This window comes from Sitodiplosis mosellana, unplaced genomic scaffold (genome assembly GCF_009176505.1).
Source record: "Sitodiplosis mosellana isolate CC-2019 unplaced genomic scaffold, AAFC_SMos_1.0 Smas_scaffold_1, whole genome shotgun sequence".
In the NCBI taxonomy this organism is placed as follows: Eukaryota; Metazoa; Arthropoda; class Insecta; order Diptera; family Cecidomyiidae; genus Sitodiplosis; species Sitodiplosis mosellana.
The window spans coordinates 3,486,637-3,504,479 of record NW_022595244.1 but is presented as its reverse complement, the minus strand read 5'-3'; the positions used below and the strand labels follow the sequence as shown (position 1 = coordinate 3,504,479).

At 36.4% G+C, this 17,843-nt stretch overlaps 6 protein-coding genes across 10 annotated transcripts; 2 read left to right on the top strand and 4 right to left on the bottom strand.

The window, feature by feature from the left end:
* Positions 1-524: 524 nt before the first annotated feature.
* LOC129580531 (glycosylated lysosomal membrane protein B-like) lies at positions 525-5,795 on the bottom strand. Its single transcript, XM_055471038.1, has 6 exons — positions 5,403-5,795; positions 2,866-3,135; positions 2,558-2,749; positions 2,145-2,409; positions 1,740-1,977; positions 525-1,675 (listed from the first exon to the last, which is right to left on the bottom strand). The coding sequence occupies exons 1-6, from the start codon at positions 5,490-5,492 to the stop codon at positions 1,528-1,530; spliced, it is 1,203 nt and encodes a 400-aa protein (XP_055327013.1). The 5' UTR covers positions 5,493-5,795; the 3' UTR covers positions 525-1,527.
* Positions 5,796-5,866: 71 nt separating this feature from the next.
* On the bottom strand, positions 5,867-9,063 carry LOC129580532 (methylthioribose-1-phosphate isomerase). 5 transcript variants are annotated; one of them, XM_055471041.1, is made up of 6 exons: positions 8,610-8,833; positions 7,838-7,998; positions 7,138-7,519; positions 6,681-7,008; positions 6,503-6,594; positions 5,867-6,425 (listed from the first exon to the last, which is right to left on the bottom strand). In XM_055471041.1, the coding sequence occupies exons 3-6, from the start codon at positions 7,417-7,419 to the stop codon at positions 6,048-6,050; spliced, it is 1,080 nt and encodes a 359-aa protein (XP_055327016.1). In that variant the 5' UTR covers positions 7,420-7,519; positions 7,838-7,998; positions 8,610-8,833; the 3' UTR covers positions 5,867-6,047. The 5 variants fall into 5 exon arrangements, with proteins under 5 accessions (XP_055327016.1, XP_055327017.1, XP_055327018.1 ...); XM_055471042.1 differs by lacking the exon at positions 8,610-8,833 and adding an exon at positions 7,683-7,773 and having other exon boundaries at positions 7,838-8,493; XM_055471043.1 differs by lacking the exons at positions 7,838-7,998; positions 8,610-8,833 and adding an exon at positions 8,996-9,063.
* A 117-nt stretch (positions 9,064-9,180) lies between these two features.
* On the top strand, positions 9,181-11,012 carry LOC129580534 (zinc finger protein 502-like). Its single transcript, XM_055471044.1, has 6 exons — positions 9,181-9,446; positions 9,656-10,203; positions 10,293-10,332; positions 10,439-10,465; positions 10,543-10,671; positions 10,791-11,012. Exons 1-6 carry the CDS (start codon positions 9,300-9,302, stop codon positions 10,956-10,958), a joined length of 1,059 nt encoding a protein of 352 aa, XP_055327019.1. The 5' UTR covers positions 9,181-9,299; the 3' UTR covers positions 10,959-11,012.
* Positions 11,003-13,440, bottom strand: LOC129580530 (histone H4 transcription factor). Its single transcript, XM_055471037.1, has 4 exons — positions 13,110-13,440; positions 12,576-13,036; positions 12,333-12,487; positions 11,003-12,258 (listed from the first exon to the last, which is right to left on the bottom strand). The coding sequence occupies exons 1-4, from the start codon at positions 13,335-13,337 to the stop codon at positions 11,201-11,203; spliced, it is 1,902 nt and encodes a 633-aa protein (XP_055327012.1). The 5' UTR covers positions 13,338-13,440; the 3' UTR covers positions 11,003-11,200.
* On the top strand, positions 13,439-14,750 carry LOC129580536 (60S ribosomal protein L36). The gene is made up of 3 exons (XM_055471047.1): positions 13,439-13,578; positions 13,844-13,979; positions 14,368-14,750. Exons 2-3 carry the CDS (start codon positions 13,857-13,859, stop codon positions 14,587-14,589), a joined length of 345 nt encoding a protein of 114 aa, XP_055327022.1. The 5' UTR covers positions 13,439-13,578; positions 13,844-13,856; the 3' UTR covers positions 14,590-14,750.
* A 748-nt stretch (positions 14,751-15,498) lies between these two features.
* On the bottom strand, positions 15,499-16,969 carry LOC129580535 (40S ribosomal protein S6). Its single transcript, XM_055471046.1, has 3 exons — positions 16,811-16,969; positions 16,269-16,473; positions 15,499-16,125 (listed from the first exon to the last, which is right to left on the bottom strand). Exons 1-3 carry the CDS (start codon positions 16,814-16,816, stop codon positions 15,596-15,598), a joined length of 741 nt encoding a protein of 246 aa, XP_055327021.1. The 5' UTR covers positions 16,817-16,969; the 3' UTR covers positions 15,499-15,595.
* Between the last annotated feature and the right edge of the window lie 874 nt (positions 16,970-17,843).

The following is a 17,843-nucleotide window of genomic DNA, read 5'->3' as shown; positions in this document are numbered from 1 at the left end:
GGAAGACAAAAAACACATTTATGACTCAACCAAACCACATTTGAGACTGTGAGAATGAAAATGGCAATACAATGGCAAAAGTGAAACATAAATTTACATGGGCAGCATAGGAGGTTCATGGTTCACTTTGCGTATTCAGAACTCATGATTCACTTTTGCGAATTTGTTTTTCTTGATGCGGTTCAGAATGTTTATTCCTGTATTGCCATTTTCATTCTCACAGCCTCATTTAGTTTTCTTCTCATAATGCTATTCGACTACAGTTTTGTCCCAATTGACTCGTCGACTCATTGACCAAATAAAAATGGTTTACCATTCGTTGCTCTCGGAAAGTTATCACACCCAAATGGTGCTTGATGACCATTTTCGTATGTGTGTGTGTGTATTTGTTCACAGAAAATAAGTGATCGGAGAAAATAGTGTTCAATTTTGAGAAATGTGCACAATTTATACCGTAGAAAAAACATCCAATGAAAGCAAGAAATCGACGTATCCAGGTGGAAAATTGAAATTCAATAACAAAACACTTGTGTGTGTGTGTACAAATCAACAGCTTTTATTGAATTTCATCATAAAATAAACCAAAACATTCTAACAACAATATTTGCTTATGTGTAAGAATATGTGGTTTTAAACACTCTCAAAAGCTCTGAGCAAAGATTGAATTCCAGCAAAACCATTTAATTAACAGCCATTTATAAACAAATTTATCATTTCCATCGTAAAATTCATGGTTTTATCCAGTTTCCAACCTCACAACGCATTTTCTTAATATATCACAACTAACGAACGTCCATTCATTCATTCATTATAGTGCTTTTGACGTACATAAGCCACAATTTTACAACTGTTCTTCGAGGTCTTTTTATTACAATTGTTATTTTATACCGGTACAGTGAAGTACTATAGTCTAAGTTTGGGTTGGTGCATTTGCAGTGTGTTTGTACTGTTGATTGGTTCATATATAAATTATACGAAAAACTTATTTAACCAAAACTTATTAAAATGAGAGAGAGAGAGCTTAAGTTTCATTCGAAAATGCTTTATTGCAGATTAGGCATACGTTTGACCAACTGGGATAAATATTGTTGAAATAAAACCCCCTCGTATGCAATACAGTGTATTAGCTAACAAACTTTTGGTCGGTTTGTTTTTGAAAATTCATTTTCTCATCTATTTTCCATTCAAAAAATAAATTATTTCTAAATATCAAATTCGTTGGTTCAATGTATGTCGAATTTAGTCTATATATAATATATATGCCAAGAGTTGATTATTTTAATTGACGGTGGTTGAATTAATTCCAATTTGTTGTGTTTTCTTCATTTTCATTTAAACATCAAATTTCGTTCATACAATTTTAATTAACCATTCTTAGTTGAAATTCAGAAATGTTATTAAAAATAATTAGTTTTCGAGAATGTTTTATAAATTGAAGGCAAAATTGAAACTAGCAGAGATTATGGCTAATCATTGCACTGGATTTCATTTGGTTTATCAGACTTTTCAAACTGGTGAGCAATTAATTCAACAGTTTCGCATTCGCTTAACGGCCAAGTAAATACCGCCAATAATTAAAAGCAGCAACGGTATTCCCAGGCCAATGCACGCCAAAATGGCAATGAACATGGATACACGCTCTGGTGGTGCCGTTCCATAGCCCAAAACAAATGTCCTATAAATATGATTAAATATGAATGAATTTGATTTAAATTTCAAAACATGTTCATTTCATTTACCATGTGGTATAGTTGGTCAGCGAATAGAATTTGTCTTGTGTCTGTCCGAATGAAATATTGAACGATTGCACCAAATTTTTGTCAAGGGTATTGCCATAGTACGAGTATGCCAGTGATGAGTTCAAGTAGGATTTTGCATCTGCAATGAAAACGGGCTCGTTCACCTGAACATCCGTCTTGGCGGTAATGTCACGACTATCTTCAGTGTAGCTTATCGGACGGTATTGCATGTAGCTTCCTGTAATATGGATTAAAGCGTTGGAAATGAAAATAAACAACTTTGCAGCATGCAGTTCAATCCCATTTCATACCAATGTTCTGATAAGACTGAAAATCTAGCTCAATGCATTGGCAAAACAAATAAATAATTGACAACAAAAAACGTGTGTTAAATGATTTACGTACCTTGGGTTTCACCAGGTGTAATGATATCAACAAGAGTGAATGTGCCTGGTGTGTGTTCATCATCGACAGTCTTACGTTTGGTGATGTTGAACGGATTCTTTGGCGATTCGCTGGCAACAAGTACGAATTCGGCTGCAATGCGTGGCGACTCGAACGTTTTATTCGATGTCAAATTAATGAATTCGATATCGACTTGGGTCACATTGATTGAGTGGATCAAATGCGGGATATCCGAATCATGATCTTCTTCACCGTAGCATTTGAGCTGCATTAAATATTGAAAAATTTAATGAGAAATCAATCGAAACATGTTTGTTGCAGAACGAAATTAACAACAGAATCCAATTAAAATTCTTAGTTCAAAGATGTAATCCATCAATATTAATTCTTATGGCAAACAAAAGCAGTCTCACCTTTAAATTAATGACACCATCGCATCCAATCAAAGAATCATTTTTACCGCTAACGGCAACTTTCACTTCACCCGTTGATTCGGTGAAATTTTCTCGAGTCCATGTGAGATATTTCGTGTCAATGGTTTCAATGTTCGATGTATTAACCCCAATTATTGATGCCTGATCTTTGATATCGTTGAAAATGAAAACCTTTTAACGATACCATAAATAAAATAATGATTGAAACGTGCGTTCGAAATCCAATTACTTAGCGTCGTAAGACATGATAGCGCAGCGGCGCATATATATGAACAATGGTTACTAACCTTGGTCAATACAAATGACATTGTATACTTTGGTTTATTCGAAAATTGAATACTGTCTGCATCCTTGACGGTTCCATTATATCCGATGGTGACATTTGTATTGCGTTCGCACAGTGCGACTAGCACGGTTGGCTGACGGCTCAAGTCCCAAATATAATGCAGTGTATCGTTGTCACCTTCGGCTTGTACATGAACTACGGTTATTTTCTCATCTTCGAATATACTCTCACAAATGCTATCTGGACAGCCTGGGTTCAATTGGGCACTTAACTGGTGTTCGGAAATGAATTACAATATCAAATAGAACGAACAAAAAAATATGACATTAATTGCGGTGGAGGCAGCAAAAACGGAAATCAATATGTCAACAAACGATTTTATTGAAGTCGAACAAGAAAATAAAAACAAATACTGCGACTTAACCCTTTGACGACCTTTGGGACACATATGTCCCATTTTGTTTTTCGTCAATAATTTCCACATTTTTAGACCGATTTCGATAAAATTGGTTTCTTTTGAAAGAGAATGAATGTAGCTACCAGAAAGTACCATAATATTGGATATTTTACATCACTGTGCTCAAATAGAACACTTCAAAGTCGAAAAATCTTAACTTTTTTTTCAAATTCCGCCAAACCCTATATAATTTGAAGGGTACAACTTTTAAAGCTGAAAATTGGAAATGTTGTACGGAGTGTCTGTTACTTTCTAAGGATAATCGCCTTTTCTACAAAAAATTTTGTTTCAAATTTTTATTGCTTTTGGCGACATATGTGTCCCATTGGTCGGTAAAGGTAAATAATTACCACTGATTTCCCTGTATTTCAACCACTTTTTGCGAATTTCGAAACACACAAATTTACAAAAAGATCGTTAAATTCGTGATTAAATGGGCACAACAAAGCATGATTCAAACCATTTTTGGTTTAAAACGATTCTATAAATTTTTAAAATGGAAAAGATTTTACACGTAGTTCTTATGGGAGACATGTTTTTTTCATAGAAAAATAAAGGTAAATAGTTACCTTTACCGACCAATGGGACACATATGTCCCATCATTTTTTTCATATTTGCAATTAAAAAAATTAATTTTTGATAACACTTTTGCTAATATTTTTGGGGTCGCTGAGCACGAATCTGCAATCAGAATTGCAAAATTCCCAGCCGTTCAGTTTTGGTCGTCAAAGGGTTAACCAAAAAACATGGATTATCGATTCGACGATGATGAAAAATAGCTTAAATCAATCCAACAACAACAAAGAACAACTAGGGGAGAAAAAAAGATAGTCTTTGTCGGGCAGACGTGGTGGAAAATTGGCTCAGAACAGCTGCCGCCATACACAATGATTCATAATTCATTTGTAATAAGCGTTGAAATAACAATATTGATTGTGCTCGTGCAGTAATTTAGTCCAATCATAAATGTTCGGATTTTGGAATATGAATGATTCATTACTATGAGGCAGTGACAGTGAGACGGCCGACAACAAATAACACACACTGAAGAAAGTGTCGATATGAATATGTTTCATATGGAATTTTCTACATAAAATGACTGCTTGAATGTTTCTTATTTTGAAGAAAACATTACATCGCATGTTTCCGATATGCTGAAATCACAACGCATGGAATCTTGGAACTACCAGCATTTCGATTTCATGACATTCAATTATTATTGTATGGCAATACTTGTGTGTCCCCGATGCCCCCATATTTACACGCACGCTCTCTTGAAATCTTCAAAGGGAAAATCTGATGCCAATAGCGACGGAACCTATTCATTATACTGTTAACAGTTAACCGATTTTCAAGTCGGCTCAAAAGCGAATTTGGAATTTGAATAAGCAAACGGCTTCGATGTGAATACTGTAATTTCCATCGGAAATCGTGTAAGTTTAAATCATATTGAATTTAGTTGATTTTGCCACGATACGATTGAAATACGATCCTTGAACATGAACTCGTTGTTTCTAACATGGATATAAATGGCCCTTAATTATACCGACTTGTGATTGTGTATGTGTGTACGTGTGTAGTGTACGTGTTTACCGAACCATTTTCATTCGATGGAGTGCCGTACCAATTAAGAACTTTCCATAAAATCGGCTCCAACTGCTGCTATACATAATTGATGAGCATATTGCCAATACATTCGAATCATGTAAATTAATCGGTTGCTCTGGTTACACAAAGACGGTAAACAAAACGCAACACTATGAAATTTTTTTCGTCGAATTCAAAATTACGTGCTAATTTTGGCTATGAAAATTCCAACGAATTACGACACGAAATGTTATATGCAATGTTATGCTATACACTCCCGTTTCATGAAATTGATTTGAAATGTTCATGTGACCAATTTTTCAATGAGTGCAAAACAATGCACACAATTGAAATCAAATTTTAACCGTGAAAATCATTAAAATTTCAAGTGCTTGATGTTCGCTATCCATTTTAAGGGCGGATGCACGTTGCACACACATCAAGTGGTTTTGATAAAGAAACATGAATGAAATTTTGAATAGATTTTACTTACATTCCGTTTAGCTGCGTCAACAAGCATTAAACCAAACACTGACAAGGCTATCAACAGCCCAAACGATCTAAAAATGTTTAATTTTCCCATTTTTAATCGTTTATCTTACGATGCACGCCTCGTTATCTTCGTTGAAAAATGATAACAAAAGAATGTATTGGTATTTAGATCAAAAAAATGATTTCTAAAAAAAGGCACAGTCGGTGGTCAGATCCAAAAAAGTGGTCTTTCTTTGATTTAGGTCGTAAAAAAAATTGAGAGTAAGATCGAATTGTTATTCATAGGACGGTGATTAGACTATGAACTACTGAACAGCAAGTGTTCAATAAATGGAATATGACCATATCACAACGATTGATATACACTACAAACAGCCAGTCTGTTTGTGTGTTTATTGTGTCGGAATTTGACATTTGTGAAACGTCATCGGGTTTTATGGCGGCATCGGCTATGAGAAAAACGACTTTTATAGGGTTTGCTTAGAAAAAATTGGCACCATTTATTTGACATTTGCCTTGATACTTTTTGTTGTTGTTGTTGCTCCTTTGTTTTTGGTTAAGTTTCACTTAAAGCACGAATAATTGTGTATACATTTGTTAGAAAATTGGTGTTTTACATCTCGATGGATTTGATATGCAATACTAGTTATTGGCCATTTTTTTCCGTTTGAAGGATTTCGCTAACTTTTTGCCGTATTTCTTGTGGTTTGAAGACACCCATTTCCGTTATAATGCCGGTAATCAGATGGGCTGGTGTCACATCAAATGCTGGATTCCAGCATTTAATACCTTGGGCAGCGATTCGATGCTCACCCACATGAGTCATTTCACGATCTGGACGCTCTTCGATAACAATTTGTTCGCCGCTGGAGATTTTCAAGTCGATTGACGTCAACGGAGCAGCAATATAGAATGGAACATTATGATATTTGGCTACAACGGCAATTTGATAAGTGCCAATTTTATTGGCGGTATCACCATTGGCTACTACACGATCCGCACCAACCACAACTGCTGCGATATTCTGTTTTGGACAAATTAGAATTGTGTGCATTAGCAAACTCCCTCTTCACTTTTCACTAGATTGGGTTTTGTTTATACCTTTTTCTGCATCAGCGCAGCGACCATGCTGTCGATAATCAACGTAGCCGGCAATTTATCGTGGACCAATTCAAATGCTGTCAACCGAGCCCCTATACAAAGTACAATCCAATCAAAATTCTTGGTCCAAAGATGTAATTCATCAATATGAATCTTTATAACAAACAAGCAGTCTCACCTTGGTTATATGGTCTCGTTTCAGTACAATAAATATGCTCCAAGCGATTGAGCTCAAATAATGTACGAACGACACCCAAAGCCGTGCCATAACCAGCCGTCGCAAGTGAACCGGTGTTGCAATGTGTCAACACACGGACCATTCCGTCTGTATTTTGTAGAATTGCTTTGGCTCCATTTGTGCCGATCGCCTTATTATCTTCGATATCTTTTCGCAGCATTGCTTCTGTGGTATCAAGGAATTTTCGCTTCATTTCGTCCACATTGACGCTTTCATTGGTTGCCAACTCATTTGCAAATTTTATTAGCTCATCGGCCGCAATTTTCATCTAAACCGCAGTCAATTGAAATGAAAATAATCATCAATAAAAATAAATGCAATACAAAATATATAAAAACGAAATTATTCTAGCAATTTTGGAGTATAAATACAACATTGCCGTAAAATGTGAACATACATTAACCGCTGTTGGTCGTGCTGACACCAAATAATTGAGTTTTCCTTCGATTTCCTGACGCAAAGACTTCTTATCACTAAACTGTTCGCTAAATAATTCGACTGCTAACGATAAGCAACCGACAATGGCAATAGCCGGTGCACCTCTAACCTGCATCCGATTTATCACTTTCCACCCATCTTCGACACCTTTCACCGACAAATACTTATTTTGCGCGGGCAACAATAACTGATCCAATATGTCCAATTTCCCATTGCTATAACGAATCGATTCCAGAGCCATGATTTCTTTTGATCGTTCTCGGTTTATTTTTCTGTTTGTGTTTGTTTCACACGGTGCTGTGCGTTCAACTGTGTGGCAACTAATTAAATAAATGATGTAGCTGCTCAACGATGCATTTTGAATCGATTCAGGCGATAACGAAAAATGAAAAAGAAGAAGGAGCAAAGTGAAGAAGAGGAGAAAAAAACACGAGAATTAATTTGTAATAAAATATAGTTGACATTGAGTTTTGTACAGACAGTATAGTGAAATGTGATCACTACTTATTTACGATGCAAGCACGTAATTCAAATGAGCGCGCGCTTGATCACCGCCACTCACATTAACACACCGAATTCAATATAAATAAACTAACTACAGAGAGAAGAAAGAAGAAGATGAAGAGCAAAAAAAACACGAGTGTTTTGTTGCTATTTACATTTGAAAATCTTGCACGAGATCGAATTAGGAGCGAATGCAAATGCCAACAAACGACCGACACGGTGAATATTTACATATGTATATATTCTTTATGGGAGTTCTCGCGTAGACGCACGCCGTCACGCTTTCTGGCCAGGACTGTTTCCAATTTAATTAATTCTTTTGCACATATTGACAAATGATCACTTTTGATTTTTTTTTTCCTCCTTTTGCTTTCTTCGCCTCTTGCTCTCTCGCTCTCTCTAGCCCGTATCTACGTGAGTTTTTAAGTCGAGCGAAGAGTTTATGGCCTAAATATTGGCATTTCGTACGAAAGAGACACGTAAAACATGAACAAATATGATTGCATTTGAATACAATGTATGTTCTGTTCCTAGGCAATGGTTCACCGGATTTAAGCCATATCTACGTAGTGTATATGTGTGTGTACGTGATCAGTATTGCTTATTCAATTGTTGAACGTCATACACACACTACATGTTTGTTGATTTCTCTCGAAGAGGAACCGATAAGTAATCTAAACTTGTAACTCTTGACTCGAAAAAAACCCCCACCGAAATGTAAAGAAGAGCCAACATGTACGCGATGAATGGATCAAAAGCAAATGTTGCACACAGACACATAAACTATTATCTTTTGATAACAAAGAAGACACTCAGTGAGAAAAAAAATAACTTGGTTGGTAATTTAAACGAAAAAGAAAATATGGAGAAAATCATCGGAGTCCGAGAGAGAGAGAGAGAGAGAGAGAGAGAGAGAGAAATATCAACATTTGTGTTTCCTTTTTTGACTAAAATCTCACAACAACACACGATTCATTTATTCATTTTCTATGTAAATTTTTTTTTTCACTTCACACGAATTTTTCTACAATTCATTTCATGTGCAATTTTGCAATTTAGCGCGGACAATTTACACGGTAAGTAGAGAAAAATAAATATTGAGAGGACAAGCGAAAAAAAGAACACACACACACAGAACTTACATCTATTACAAAATGCTATCTTAGTCGATCGCATCGACTGACCCTATGAGCAGCGAAATAAAAATGAGAATTTTACTCTCTATTTTTCTGACAGTTAATTTTCTGCCAATGTTTTTGTTGTTATTTCGTTTGATTTATGCACGTTGGTGCGAATTTCAATAATTTCCCCACCTTTGACAAGCGAAAAGCCGCAACACACAAACTGTTGTTGTTGCTCCTTGTCGTCGTCGCCGTTGTCGTCGTTGTCTCGAGTAAACATTTCAAAGTGTTGTTGAAGTTACGGTGGCGCCGATGCCGCGCACAATTGTCAAACGGTTTACCGACATATATATGTATAAAACCTTTCATTTCGAAGCATTCAACGAAAAGAAAAAGAGCGCTGTCATTGTGTTTTCGTTGTCATCAGCATCGGTTGTTTGTCCAGTCTTGTTCATTACATTTTTATTCGAAAAAAACCACAAATTTGTGTTGAAAGATGGGTAAAAAAACAGCGTGTCGCATTTGCGATAGTAAATATGCACCAAATTTTTCGAATCTCTTCCATTCGAATGTAAAAGTTTACGAAAATGAAAACCATCAGATTTCATACTTTGAAGCGATGCAGCAATTGACAGGCATAGAGGTTTGTTGTTAATACGCCATTTAATTTTTCTATTTAGTTCAAATAAACACTCTGTGTTGCGGGTTTTGCAATTAGATGTTTTCAATGTTTTACACTCACTTTTGATGTTTGAATCCGGGTTTGCGATCGAATCAGATAAAACATTTGAATTATTTTTTTTGGTGAAATTGCAATAAAATTTTACTAATCGAAACACGTTTCATCCACAGATTGAATATGGTGAAAATGTGTCGAATTATATTTGTTTTGATTGTCAAAGTCGGGTGAAATTGGCGTATAAAATTCGTGGCGAGTTGATCAAAGCGCTGGAAGTGAAAAAGAAAAAGAAAACCATTCAGGTGTATCAATTGATTACGAAAAGTGACCCAAACGACGGGAAAAGCATTGACGATGGCTCAGGTGTACATGAAGAACTGGTGGAAATTGCCACGATCGAAGAAGATGATTACAACGATACCGAAGCCACCGAACAAATCTATGTGGAAGAAACAAAAGCCGAAGAAGATGAGGAAGATGAGGAGGATGACGAATATTTGCATTTGAACGAACATGAAACTGAACTGATTACAGATGAACCAAATGCCGAGGAGGAGCCATTGGACGCGGTCAGCTTCTTGTTGGAAAAGAAAGAGCTGTTCAAAAGCGATCCGAATGCTGGCAAAAAGAGTCGACGAAGCCACAAGTGTGAAGTGTGCGAAAAAACATTTATGCGTAAATCAAATCTCGTCGATCATCTACGACTTCACGCTAACGTTCGGTATGGAAACGATAGATTTGCATTATTGTGGCCATTTTCTTTGAGAATAACTAAACAACATTTTGATGATATTTTTTCGCTTCTCACAGACTGTACAAGTGCGAGTATTGCGGCAAAGAATTTGTTCAGGTAAATTTCAACTCATTTTTTTTTGGTTCAATAACATCTAGAATGAATGATGTGGAATTGAACGAATTGAAGGCCATTTATAAACTCTTATTTTTCATGTTTTCAGGCTGGCAATTATCGGTCACATTTACGAGTAAGTGGCTAGCAAATTGACTCATCTACGTTGAATCATTTCAAGCAACCATTAAAATTTCGATTGAATTTTTTCAGATTCACACCAAGGAGCGGCCGTATAAATGTTCTATGTGCCCAAAGACGTACAATCAGTCGAGTGCATTGAAAGTGCACATTCGGTCACATACAAATGAAAAGAATTACGTTTGCAACACGTGCAATAAGGTAAAATGAGAACACCACCTGATTTTTCAATGTTTTGACCCACCAATGATCGCTTCTTATGTTCCAATATTTGCTTTATTTCCTTCCATACTAATGTTATTTGTTTTCTCTCTCCAAAGGGCTTCACAAATTCCTCCGATTTGAATAAGCACATCCGAGTACACGATCCCAGTCTAAAAGTGAAGTGTGAGCACTGCGACAAAACCTTTGCTCAGCGAGTAAATTTAAAGAACCACATTTTGCGTCATCACAACACCAAGGCGAAAAAAGTAGCGAAAACGACTTAATATTGTGTATAAGCTTACTTGTAATTCCAATAAAGACAGACACGTTGTAATGAATGATTTTTCTTATTTTATTGAGTGTTTGGTGTATTAAACCGGACAAATCCTCTTACAAATATTCACCGCTTGGTTTTTTTTAGAATTTTGACACATCTTCGCTCAAATAACGTTGAAACAATAAATTTAAACGATATCATTATATTTTCATACTGTTAACCGACCATACATTCCTCAATAAAAATTGATTATGAGTTTGATGTTTCGATTTCTGTATCACATGGCAATATTTGCGATTCAATCATATTTCCTTGTTCATCAAACTCAGCAATAATATATTCGGTGGATCGGTTTTTCTGTCGCTTCTTATTCTTTGCATATTTTTTGATGACGGAGAAATTGTCGATATTCTTAAGCTCTTTGCTTTCGCTGTGGTTGCTCTTCAGATTCAAGCACTCCATGAATGCGAATGTATTCGAATCGATTTCGTTGTAAGCGGTCGTCTTTTTCTTCGCCGACAAATCCACACTTTGTGCTTTAACATCGGATTGATTTGTTGATGATGGCTTTGTCTTCGCTGTCTCTTTAAGTCTCGTTGTTTCTTTCTGTTTCGTTGTGTCTTTTGGTTTCGGTGTCTCTTTTGACTTTGATGCCTCTTTTTGCTTGATTGATTCAACTACGGAAATTGTGATGCCATCAGATGTTTCGGCAAATTCACCTAATGTGTAGGTGACATTTTTATTTTGTGCCACATCATTTGCTTGCGTGGCCATAATTTGTTTTGAAACTTCCAAACTCTCCATTCTCGTTGTTTGCACCCGATACACACCATTGATGTCCATTTGATAGAAAAACCGCGTATGACCTGACGGCAAACGGAATCCATGCTGATTTTTCAAATGCTGTGACAGCGATGAACCATTTTTGTATTGTTTATCGCAACAATGGCAACAGTACACATTTGGCCCATCGCCATGCTCGTTTCGATTATGTTTTCGAATTTGATTGATTGTCGAACAGGTGAAATCACATTCATCACAAATGTACGTTGTTAGCTCCGTGCTGTGCATTCGCGTTTGATGCTTATTCAAATCCCATTTGGTTACGGCAGCATATTCACACTCTGTGCATGTGTATGGACGCTCTTTTAAGTGACGATAGCGAAAATGTTGCGTAAGAGCTGCATTCGACGTACACGTCATATCACATTCGGTGCATTTCACGCGATTCACATGGGCCGCTGTGTGATTGTTCAATAATTCTTCGGTGTGGAACGTTTGAAAGCATTGATAACACTTGAAGCTTTCTGGTGGCAATTGAAGAAAAATGAGTTTTTTTTACTTTGAAATAGGGTTAAAATGAAGAACTTTCATAACTTACTATTCAATGCCTGCCGTCGAAAATGATCATAGAATTTCACGTACGAATTAAATGTTTGTCCACAATTTGGACATGCAACAAAGCGTTCCGCACTGTGGGTTCGCATATGTTCTGTCATTTTCAGCCTTCTATCGAACATTTTCTTACACTTTAACCTATTAAATATGGAACATTTCGATTTTTTTCAGTGTAATTTTCACAGACCAAAAAAATGAAATCGACGAACAGAAAAACTCCACTTACCATTGGCACTGGACAGGTTTATTTCGGTTGCCCTGTTTATTGAACTCGAGCTCATGAACGCAGTGTGATCGTGTGTGTTCGTAGAAATCTTCGACCATATCAAATGTGTAGCTGCAATCCTTCCACATGCAAATGTATTTCGAATCAACTGACGGTATACAATTTCGGCCACGTGACGAAATCATACATGGCGGCATGGGTCTTTTGTGCAACAATCGCTCACCAGTCGTTTTCAATCGGGTCATGTAGATATGACAGCCAACATGCCGTTTGAATTTCACAACATCATCAATCACATGGTCGCACAGATCCCATTCACACTTAAAATGGTCGCCAATCGTTGGCAAATGGCCCACAACATGTTCAAACAACTCGGAATGCTTTTCAAATAGCCGATTACATCGTTGCCATTCGCAGGAGGACAACACTTGTGCAACGGTTTCTTCATTCTCAGATGCGCCCTAAAGAGTAGATCAAACACTTGTTTTTCACGTGAGATTGCTTTGAATTTTCTTAAATATCACAAAATCATACCGAGATAGCAGCTAAATTCAGATCACGCTGCTCTTCATCAGATTCATTTGAGTCCAAGTCATCTGGTTCAATTTTTAGCTTCTCTTTTTTCTGTTGTTGAATCCAATTTTTACATCGATCCAAATTATTTTGCAATTTACTCCTTTTGCCCACATTTTTTTCCTTGGTAATTGTTTTAATGGGCGTTTGAATTGCTGACTTTTGTGTACTGCGTCTTGTTCGTACCATTTTCTTTTGTTGTAAATATCAAATCAAAGAATTAAAAACCCTTTACAGGTGATACAATAACAAAATAAACAATTTGACACTAGAGTTTGCCACCAAAATGACAATCACAGAAAAATTAGAACACGATGACAGTTGCCAAATATGTGACACCAGCGCCATAGACGGCATTCATCGCAAACTGCGAATCAATTGTGAAAAAACATTTTCGACGTACGCATTCTTTCCGGCTGTCACTGCAAAGGTACAACACAAACTTTTATTTCATCTCACTTTATTTTAACCATCGATTGAAAAATAATTGCATTTTTCGTGGGAATTGTGCACAATAATGGATGTAAAATCGATTGCAATCAAAAGTTTTTGTAAAAAATTATTACGATGGCGAATAAATCGGGATTTTTTCCATGTTTGTGCCAGCAATGTACACGATCAACGCAAATGATACGGTTTTATGTACAGTGAGACATCCAAACTTAACCGAACGCATTGTTCTTTTCTTCCATTAGATAAATAGCGACGATGGCTGTACGTTACGAATTAGCTGTTGGTCTTAACAAAGGCTTTAAAACCACCAAAATTCGCCGTGTTAGCTACAAAGGCGACAAAAAAGTCAAGGGACTTAAAGGATCCAGCGTAAAAAATGTAAGTGTAAAAACTAACACCAAGTGTTGTGTATGAAAAGAAGAGAGAGAAGAGCAGTCGATGTTATGTACAGGTACACGCATAACCTCAACTTCTTAAGTGGCAATTGTGTGATGTTCGGTGATGTGATTCCTAAATGATGACAACAAAACTAATCCATTCAAAGACAAGCAAATTCACGAGGCTTTTTGCATTGACATGTGCCAATATTCTTTTGGTACTTTGTTCGATAAAATTTGACTCGTTTGCTTCTTGGTTAAATTGTAGGCTCTGATTGATAACGTCAACCGCAACGTCGTTCCCTTTTCATACTCGATCAAATTGAATTCGGGTTTTTGTATATTTACGCCACTAATTCACTGTTTATTCCATTTGGTTTCATCCACAGATCCAAACCAAACACACCCGATTCGTTCGTGATTTAGTCCGTGAAGTCGTTGGACACGCTCCATATGAGAAGAGATGCATGGAATTGTTGAAAATCTCAAAGGATAAGCGTGCACTGAAATTCTGCAAAGCTCGTTTGGGCACACACATCCGTGGAAAGAGAAAGCGTGAAGAATTGTCCAACATCTTGACACAAATGCGTAAAGCCGGCCATGCCAAGTAAACTCTATCTGCATTCTCCATTCTGCGTTTCGGCAAATTCACATACCATCCAACTGCTATTTCCGACCGCCTAAGTGCAAGCTCGGATTTATCTATGTGAATTAAATTTACGAAAGAAATAATAAAAAAAAATGATTTGTTCATTTTGAACAAAAGCAAAAACATGTGGTTTTTATCATTTATTTTGGTTTGGTTTTCCAGGATGGTTTTCTTTTGAATGGAATGCGTCTCTCTGTCTATCTAATGAAAAGGTTCCTCATGTGCTTTTTTGTGTCGTTAAAGTTTCTTTTTCTTGTAGTGCTCACCAATCGAAAAGGTGAAGATTTTCATTTCAGGCTTCATTAAAAAGAACCAAACCATTCAATCGTTCATGCCATGAGATTTCTTAGTCATCCGTTGGTAACCTGTTGATGTTTCTTATGGAAACGATTTTGAAGTAAGAGCATGATTTTTGAAACAATGCCGGTGAACAACAACAACAGCAAGCGTTTAGAGATATTTTAAACAATTCCAGTCGGTGCATTGGACTAAAATCTACCATAAATGCTGTGTTTTGAAGGTCATCGGGCCATTTGCCGTAATCAAATATCAGAAGAACAACTGAATATTCAGTCAATCCATGTGAAAGAAACACTGTGAATCAACGGATTGGAGAGAAAGGGGGAATGAATTTGGTCGAAACAACTGGAGAGAAGTCATGGGTATCAACATAAACTTCGTGGAAATCAAAACAAGAATTACTGGGCGCAATTGAAAACGATTGGACCTGTGACTGCAAAAATGCATGCAAAGAATCGCAATTTAAAGTTGCAGCACATTGAATACAAACCGAACGAGTGTAAAACATTAACCTGAAATAACTTCAAATGATCGCAATCTCAACAGATGCTAAATAAATAAAAACACGGGGCATTTTTTTTATGTCAATAGAATAATTTCTATTTTGTTGGTTTTATTGGTATTTTCTGATTTTTATTTTGTTTTGGAAAATAAAAAGCCTACACACTTCACTGTGATGATTGTGAAGCTCGTGATTCACGCAATGAGGCTGAACGGCGTCGTTTGGCTTCTTCGCGTTTGGCCTTTGATTCCTTCTTACGTTGAGCCAACAATTTGGCGTATTCGGCTTGTTGTTCCTTTGAGTGTGCTTGACGCTTTTTCTTGATTGCAACACGGTGTCTCTTGCGTTGCAACACGACTGGTGTGACCAAACGTTGGATTTTTGGTGCAGTGAAACGTTGTTTCTTGCCTTCCTTTTGTGGCAATGGACGACGAACGACGTATTGACGTACATCATCTTCTTTCGACAAATTGTACAGCTTACGAATTTTGCTGGCACGTTTTGGTCCCAAACGACGTGGAACATGACGGTCAGTCAAGCCTTCGATTTCCTTTTCACCCTTCTTGACAACGACCAAAGCCAAAACGGACATGTTTTGGTCGACGATGCAACCGCGAACCGATTTACGTTTGCGTTCACCGTTACGACGTGGGCGATAGCATGAGTGACCCTTCTTCAACAACAAACGAACACGAGCTGAAACAAACACACACGAAAAAAAAAACATATTAGTTTACTTGGCACCACTTGATCGCATTAGCGTTTTGTTGTTTTCATGTATTTTTTTTTGGTTATGTTTGCCACTGTAACGAAGAGGAATGGAAAAAAAAACTACTCACTGTGTGAAAGAACTCCTTGTTTCATTGGGAATCCTTGTTTGTCGTTTCCACCAGCAATGCGCAAAACATAGCCTTTCCATTCGTCACCGAGCAAATCGGATGGAACCTCAGCACCCATACGCTTTTCGTAGAAAATACGCAACTTGTGCTCATCGTTGACTTCAAAGAGCTTTTGAGCTCCAGTAGCTGGATACGAAACGTTCAACTAAAACAGAAAAACCAAATCAATTTAATTAGCTCAGTTTTTTTTTTGGTTTCAATTTTCCAAATTTGTCGCATGCATTTTGTGTTTATAACATAATTGCCAATCATTGCTGGGAATTGCACACATGATACCACTGAGAGCAAGCGGTTAGCTGTCACCGCACTCTCCAACCAATTCGATTCACCCGAAATTATCACAAAATATACAAATCATCCACCAAATTATTCGCATTTTTACAATAAAAACTTGCTATTCAGTGTCTCAGCAATGAGTTTCAATCAAAATTTTCCACTTTCACACCGTATTCACTGAGAATTTTTGAAAAATTTATTATTACCTTCATCGTAGACGTCTATATGGGTCCACCATAGAATGTAAAAAGAAATATGTATGGGTTTTAGTTCAGTGACATTCGTACGGATCGCGGCTGTCATTCAATTATCCGGCCGCCATATTGTTTTAGTTACTAAATCATGGGTTGCGTTCACAGCCAACGTAATGCTAGTCACAGCAACGTCTCAGTACTAATCGATGAGAATTTTCACTTTTTTTTATAAATTATATCAAAAATTGCAATTGAAAAAAATTGAATAATATACCAATTTGATGCTAATGTATTAAAATGTAATAATTCGCAATTTAAATAATTAATTCAGATTGTTTCATAGTAAAACACCAACTTTCAGCACCGTTGTAAGCATTTAGTACTCACTTCAATTGATATGAAGTTGATTGGGCGCTTATTTCGAATGGACGTTTTCGTTTAAGAAATGATGATACCATTTCCATGAAAAACCCATTTTTGTTCAACATTTTTTAGGTCTGGCAAAAATCGACATGTTTTTTTATGAAACTTTACCTTCGATTTTTTTTTCGATATGATTAATTAATCTCTTGCACAATCACTTAATCATGATTAATTGCGATTAAGAGATTAATTGGTCGTATTTCATACGAATTTCTCATTATAATCATTTTGAAAATGATTGTTCAAGTTATTAAGTAATCGCAAAACGCCCACCTGTACTTCAAATCGATTATCATAAGACTTGGTATGAATTAGAAATGGATTTAGATTTTCGATGAATTTTTGTTTCCAAATTTAAATTTTCATGTTAGAGTTTCATTTTTATTTAACGGCAATATGTGTAGAATGAGTGGGAGTGTTAAAGAAATTGAAATTGAATTCAAAACATTTTTACTCAGCATAAAGTATGCAGCCAATGGGGACTATGACATTTCGTTCAGAGCTTGCATTTTGTTCAGTTTTAGGTCAGCCAATCAGAACCAAGTAGTTTACAATAGCATTAGTCTTTCTCAAATATGAATCATTCTCATTGCAAACTTTGTTCAAGATAGACACATTAAAT